The sequence below is a fragment of the Physella acuta genome, unplaced genomic scaffold (assembly GCF_028476545.2).
Source record: "Physella acuta isolate Inbredline_101_S28 unplaced genomic scaffold, ASM2847654v3 ptg000822l, whole genome shotgun sequence".
In the NCBI taxonomy this organism is placed as follows: Eukaryota; Metazoa; Mollusca; class Gastropoda; family Physidae; genus Physella; species Physella acuta.
In genome coordinates, this window is record NW_026732340.1 from 170,434 (window position 1) to 178,758 (window position 8,325).

The 8,325-nt window shown below is 38.4% G+C and overlaps 1 protein-coding gene across 1 annotated transcript; it reads right to left on the bottom strand.

Annotated features, from left to right (window-relative positions):
* Positions 1–1,979: 1,979 nt before the first annotated feature.
* LOC131951703 (uncharacterized) lies at positions 1,980–7,407 on the bottom strand. Its single transcript, XM_059314062.1, has 2 exons — positions 7,319–7,407; positions 1,980–3,746 (listed from the first exon to the last, which is right to left on the bottom strand). The coding sequence occupies exon 2, from the start codon at positions 3,732–3,734 to the stop codon at positions 1,980–1,982; it is 1,755 nt and encodes a 584-aa protein (XP_059170045.1). The 5' UTR covers positions 3,735–3,746; positions 7,319–7,407.
* Between the last annotated feature and the right edge of the window lie 918 nt (positions 7,408–8,325).

Sequence of the window (8,325 nt, forward strand, 5' to 3'; positions counted from 1 at the left end):
CGGAATATAGACATGATTTTTGATTACTTAAACTTTTAAAAATAGAATAGAATCTCGTAGAAAAAAGAATTGCGCACCAACCGAACGCCAAAACAAAATGTGCATAATAGTGCGGAGTATTTTTTGTACTTTATAAATTTACATGCGTTTTTTGAGAAATCGGAAATAGCGTAAATTACTACTTCCGTTCAACGGAAATTACTCAAAAGTTGATAGAAGTTGGATAACTAGAATTTTTACGTACATGCGAAATATCATTTATCTATCTGAAATAGGACTCAAGTTATAGGCTTTTGAAAAATTCAAATTAGAAAAAGTACCACTTCCATTTATCGGAAAGCGCTCAAAAGTTGATACTGATCTACGATTTTGATGAAAAACTTATATATGAAATTTCATCACCATAGCTGTAATGGTACTCAAGTTATCGAATTTACAGACAGACACACACACACACATACACACAGACATACGGACAAGATTGCAAAAATATGTTTTTCCGACTCAGGGAGGTGTAAGACGTCGAGATTTGTAAAGAAATCTCGATTTTTTTTGCACGATTACAAGATTTTCTCTATACTTCGTATATACGAGAAAGTAAAAAAGTAAAGTTTCCCTTTCAAACCTGACGGTCTATGGGGCAAGTGAAGTAGAGTTCACTTGTTTCTGTGACCTCGGCATATGAAGAGATATTGTGGTGAACTATGCAAAGCCGCCTTTACTTAGGTACCCATCAGAGTGGTAAACAATCGTGTATTTAGAGGTATATGGATAATTTTTTTTCCTCTTTTTAGTGTATAATTATATAAAATCTTTGTTTTTAAACAATTTTATCAAATATATTATTATTTCAAGATGTTTAGAGTTCATAATCAATGAAGACATGAACTGTGTACTTTGTCATCAGCAAGCAAAATACAACTGTTTAACATTTTCGTTTGATTAATAAATGATGCATGATTGTTTTTTAAATACCCTGCAAGGTATTTTGTTTTTTGGAAATCCTTCTACAAAATACAGGCATGTGACAGTTAGAAAAAGCAATAGATATCTCGCAATCGTTGCAATATGTTTATAGAATCTTTTGAAGTAAAAAAAAATCTTTTCGGAATAATCCGAATATGACATTGTATTTTACTGTTATGTTGATGCTGTATAAGAAATGATAACAATCTGAATGATTCATTCATGAACTAAAGTATATAGTAACATGCAGACGCAAACACGCAGAAAAACAAAAACATATGACATCTTTTTTAGATTTTTATTTTATTTAAAACTTGTCATCAAAATAATTAATTTTTATGTAAACAAATTTTAAAACCACTAAAGTATCTAAACATTGTAGTGTTTAAATGCGATGTATAAAATCATGTACGGATCTATAAATGTTAATTTAAACAGAAATTAAAAATCACAAAAGTATCAAAAATGTACATCTTAAAATAGTTTGGTTGATCATACTAAAACCCTGTATTAATTACTTATTTTATAATCTCCATGTACAATGAAGAATGATTTTGATAACGTGCTAAAACTGACACACCACTTTAGATATTCCTTTTTTTTAAATTCCAGAATAGACTTATTGTACTTTGACTTAAAGATCTTAGAAATAATACATTGTTCTGGGTGTAGGACAAATGGTCGACATCAAAAATGCCGACAAGACAAAAGGCCGACACGTACAAAAGGCAGACATGGACAAAAGGCCGACAGCCATAGGGCCGACAAGCATAAAAAATTACTTATTACCAAACATTTGACTTCACGAAAAACGTATGAACCCGTAACATTTATGTTTCAGCAAATATATAAAACAATCTGTTTTAGAATTAAATGTATGTAACGGTTTTAATTTAGTTGAAACAAAATTTGTTTCGGAAAATTTGTGGAAATGTATAAACAAGATTTTTAAAAAGATCAGTAGATTATTGGCTTGTTATTTGGTGTTTATACAATGATAACATTGCTAATTATCAACGTTTTTCATAAAGAATGTAAGCTTTGGGTATGGTGACTGGAATGAAATTTGAGACATTTTCGTCATCAGCTCCCAGATAACGAATACATTTAAAGTGATGTGGAACTTCACTTAATTTTTTCTCATGTGTTGGGTCCGTATCTAGTTTGTTTCCACAAATTATCAGCTTATTTTGAAAAGTAAAGCCACCAAACAACTTCTTTGTAAAATTCCAAAGTTTAACGAGAAATTTAAAGCCAATGTTTCCAGTGTGAGATGAATAAAGTACCAGCCACAAACTGCCATTTGTCTGTAAAATGTAGTCGTGCTTGTCATTTTTAAAACTAATCAGCTGTTTGGCTGGTCCATGAAGGTTCGTTAACCTGGTCCATATTTTTGACGGAATCTCCATTTTATAAACAGCGGTCTTGTCAATCCCATTTTGAGTCTCAGAGCAAAACAGCACAAGATTATTTTGAAGAAACACTGTATGCACAACAGAATTATTATTTTCTGGAAATTCTGTAAACTTTTCCAAAGGCATACTTTCCTTATTAGGATTCATCCTATATACTACTTTCTCATCTTTGTTTAGAATATAGATAAAGTCACCGTGCGATACTAATAACAAGTTATCACATGACAATTCCTTCACTTGTGTCCAGATTTTGCCTGTTAACACATACAGATTATAACCGTTTCTTAGGTAGGCTAATTCACCTGCAAGATAGAGCTTCCCATCATATGTCACTATTTGAATACCTCCGTCGAAACAACGTAAACTAGATAAAATATAGGACTTTTCATTGCTTGCGTTTATTGCATGAATTCTTCCAAACCAACATAGGTAAACGCCAGCATGTATGTACCCACTACAGGATCTAGTAAGTGCTGTTGACGGACACTGACAGTGTCTAAAATCCTCAGCATTATATGATATAGCATAGTCGATGATATCTCTTGAATCTCTATCTTCCGATAAAAAATCCATTTTACGAATGCTTGATAAAACTAATGGACTGACAAGACAAGTTCTTACTTTTCGTAACAGTTTTTTCAGATAAACTTTCCTAGAGCCTATTTTATCCAACATCACGTTTTTACTCGTGCTTTCCCTCGTGGAAGCATCTTCATCAGTTTGTTTTGTAAAATCTTTTCTCTCATTCTTCACTTTAGGGTCATACGTGACCCATCTAATCACAGACTCCAGGACCAGATCTTCACTGCTCACTACGAGGTCCTGACTTTTGATTAAATCCCGTAAATCTTCAAATGTGAGTTGTAGAAATATTGGGGAAATACAAACTTCATTAAAGTTATTTACCATATATTCTTGAAGCTTAGCGAGAACTCTTTCTGATTGTAAACTTGTGGCAATAGTATATATTGTTTCCCAAGTATCCGCTGTAATATTTTTACTAGCAAAATTTTCACATAGTTGAATAACTGTCTGAATCTGTAGCTGATGAGCTGCTCTCCACACATCGATATAGTTCTCAGCACTTAAAACATTGGCACCAGTGTATAGTCCTTTCAATATCAAATGAAACGCTTCGCTAGAAATGTCGTGTAGAACTACGACATTCTCTGTAACTTCTTTCATCCCAGAACGAAAAAGTGCCAGAAAGAAATCAGAAGCGACCGCCAGGAGGAGTCGATGACATTCAAAAATTTCGTCTTGAACTTTAACTGTAACATCACACAACAGTTTGTTGGTCCACACATTCTCCAGACTCTTGAATATGTATGTGTGTAATTCTAGAGCTTCCATTTTGAAAAATATCTGAAATTTATGATTAAGAAGAACTGCTCACATACTATACTCTAAACTAAATTTCCTTTTTTTTTTAAAAAAAAACAGCAAAACTATATCACTGTGCCTAATCTATACATGAGAGAAGACACTTTAACGTTTTTGCGTCGAAAAATGGCAAGAAACTTAACAACTAAATTCTAACGATGGTCGAAAAAAGTAAAAAATGTGTAAGAAAACAGAGGGAGAGTGTGTGTGTGTGAGAGAGAGAGAGTGTGTGTGTGTGAGAAAGTGTATGTGGGAGTGTGTGTGTGCATGAGAGAGTGTGTGTGCGTGTGAGAGAGAGAGTATGTGTATGAGAGAGAGAGTGTATGTGTAAGAGTATGTGTGTGTATGAGAGACTGTGTGTGAGAGGGAGTGTTTGTGTGAGAAAGTGTATGTGGGAGTGTGTGTGTGTGTGCATGAGAGAGTGTGTGCGTGAGATACAGAGAAAGTGAGTATGTGTGAGACAAAGAGCGTGTGTGTGTGTATGAGAGATATTGTATGTGAGAGGAGAGATAGTGTGTGTAAGAGAGAGAATGTTTGTGAGAGAAAAAGAGCATGTGTGTGATAACTGGACATGGTGCTGACCACATAATGGGCATGGTGCTGACCACATGATAACTGGACATGGTGCTGACCACGTGATTACTGGACATGGTGCTGACCACATAACTGGACATGGTGCTGACTACATGATAACTGGACATGGTGTTGACAACACGATAACTGGACATGGTGCTGACCACATGATAACTGGACATGGTGCTGACCACATAACTGTACATGGTGCTGACCACATAACTGGACATGGTGCTGACCACGTGATAATTGGACATGGTGCTGACCACATGATAACTGGACATGGTGCTGAACACATAACTGGACATGGTGCTGACCACGTGATAATTGGACATGGTGCTGACCACATGATAACTGGACATGGTGCTGACCACATAACTGGACATGGTGCTGACCACGTGATAATTGGACATGGTGCTGACCACATGATAACTGTACATGGTGCTGACCACATAACTGGACATGGTGCTGACCACGTGATAATTGGACATGGTGCTGACCACATGATAACTGGACATGGTGCTGAACACATAACTGGACATGGTGCTGACCACATGATAATTGGACATGGTGCTGACCACATGATAACTGTACATGGTGCTGACCACATAACTGGACATGGTGCTGACCACGTGATAATTGGACATGGTGCTGACCACATGATAACTGGACATGGTGCTGAACACATAACTGGACATGGTGCTGACCACATGATAACTGGACATGGTGCTGAACACATGATAACTGGACATGGTGCTGAACACATAACTGAACATGGTGCTGACAACATAACTGGACATGGTGCTGACCACGTGATAATTGGACATGGTGCTGACCACATGATAACTGGACATGGTGCTGACCACGTGATAATTGGACATGGTGCTGACCACATGATAACTGGACATGGTGCTGAACACATAACTGGACATGGTGCTGACCACATGATAACTGGACATGGTGCTGACCACATGATAACTGGACATGGTGCTGACCACATGATAACGGGACATGGTGCTGACCACATGATAACTAGACATGGTGCTGACCACATAACTGTACATGGTGCTGACCACATAACTGGACATGGTGCTGACCACATGATAACTGGACATGGTGCTGACCACATAACTGTACATGGTGCTGACCACATAACTGAACATGGTGCTGACTACATGATAACTGGAAATGGCGCTGACCACATGATAACTGAACATGGTGCTGACTACATGATAACTGGACATGGTGCTGACCACATGATAATTGGACATGGTGCTGACCACATGATAACTGGACATGGTGCTGACCACGTGATTACTGGACATGGTGCTGACCACATAACTGGACATGGTGCTGACTACATGATAACTGGACATGGTGCTGACAACACGATAACTGGACATGGTGCTGACCACATGATAACTGGACATGGTGCTGACCACATAACTGTACATGGTGCTGACCACATAACTGGACATGGTGCTGACCACATGATAACTGGACATGGTGCTGAACACATAACTGGACATGGTGCTGACCACGTGATAATTGGACATGGTGCTGACCACATGATAACTGGACATGGTGCTGACCACATAACTGGACATGGTGCTGACCACGTGATAATTGGACATGGTGCTGACCACATGATAACTGTACATGGTGCTGACCACATAACTGGACATGGTGCTGACCACGTGATAATTGGACATGGTGCTGACCACATGATAACTGGACATGGTGCTGAACACATAACTGGACATGGTGCTGACCACATGATAACTGGACATGGTGCTGACCACATGATAACTGTACATGGTGCTGACCACATAACTGGACATGGTGCTGAACACGATAACTGGACATGGTGCTGACCACATGATAACTGGACATGGTGCTGAACACATAACTGAACATGGTGCTGACAACATAACTGGACATGGTGCTGACCACGTGATAATTGGACATGGTGCTGACCACATGATAACTGGACATGGTGCTGACCACGTGATAATTGGACATGGTGCTGACCACATGATAACTGGACATGGTGCTGTGACCATGTGATAACTGGACAAGGTGCTGAACACATAACTGGACATGGTGCTGACAACATAACTGGACATGGTGCTGACCACATGATAACTGGACATGGTGCTGACCACATGATAACTGGACATGGTGCTGACCACATGATAACGGGACATGGTGCTGACCACATGATAACTAGACATGGTGCTGACCACATAACTGTACATGGTGCTGACCACATAACTGGACATGGTGCTGACCACATGATAACTGGACATGGTGCTGACCACATAACTGTACATGGTGCTGACCACATAACTGGACATGGTGCTGACCACGTGATAATTGGACATGGTGCTGACCACATGATAACTGGACATGGTGCTGACCACGTGATAATTGGACATGGAGCTGAACACATGATAACTGGACATGGTGCTGTGACCACGTGATAACTGGACATGGTTCTGACCACATGATAAATGGATATGGTGCTTACCACATAACTGGACATGGTTCTGACCACATGGTAACTGGACATGGTGCTGACCACACGATAACTGGACATGGTTCTGACCACATGATAACTGGACATGGTTCTGACCACATGATAACTGGACATGGTTCTGACCACATGATAACTGGACATGGTGCTGACCACACGATAACTGGACATGGTTCTGACCACATGATAACTGGACATGGTTCTGACCACATGATAACTGGACATGGTTCTGACCACATGATAACTGGACATGGTGCTGACCACATGATAACTGGACATGGTTCTGACCACATGATAACTGGACATGGTGCTGACTACATGATAACTTGACATGGTACTGAATACACGATAACTGGACACGGTGCTGACCACTTGATAATTGGACACAACGTTAAACACAAAATAGCTTTAAAAACCAAGATAAAAAACATATGGTGTACTTTACTTCAACCGTCCAGTGTATCCTCGGGACAGAGGGAAAAATTTACCAAAAAATTGTTCACTACAGCTTTTGTGTCCTATAGATTGTTTTTGAAAGACAGGAAGTGAAATAATATGTGGCGCTCTGTGTTGATTTACTACACGTGTTCTTTAGCGCTGCGACACAAAAAAGTATATTTTGAGTTAGGTTTGAGGTGTGCACAAGTCAAATGAGGCTAAATAAAATAAAAACATATTGAATCTCGAGTAGTAGTTAAATATTAGCGACCAGCTGGCTTCAAAATCCGTCGGATGATGATTAACTTTTACTTTCTCGTATACAGAGTACAGAGTGTAGAGGAAGTATTGTAAAGGTGCACATAAATCACTTGAAATTTTGACTGTTTTCAAAGTTTAACACCTCAGTACCTCATCATATACTGAATGTATGTGGCTTATTTTAATCGGGCAATAATTCCAAATTTAGGCTTATTAAAATCTCGGCCTTTTACGCGTCATTGAGACGGAAAAACTGGGCTTGGCGATTTTGTTAGTATGTCTGTGTGTCTGTCTGTCTGTGTACAAAATAACTTGAGTACCTATTGAGTTATGTTGACGAAATTTCATGTATGGGTATTATATAAAATGTGTAGTTTTGTCTCAACCATTGAACGATTTCCGGTAAACGGAAGTGATACTCAACTTTTGGTTTCTGCAAATATCTTGAGTACCGTTTATGTGAGTTTCACGAAATTTGACATGTAAGTAATAGATTAAATGCCAATGTTTTTACCAAATTGCGAACGATTTTCTGTAAACCAAAATGGTATTTTACTTGATTTCAGTCTGAAGAATATAACTTGAGCACTGTACTAGGTAGTTAGAAGAAATTTCGTGAATAAGTACAATATTTTATTATTGAATTACTGTCAATTCCATTTTTGATGATCACAAATAAAAAGAAGTTGTACTTAATCTCCGAATTCTAAAATACCAACAGCGTGATTACCATTTTAGTTATGCGGATAACTA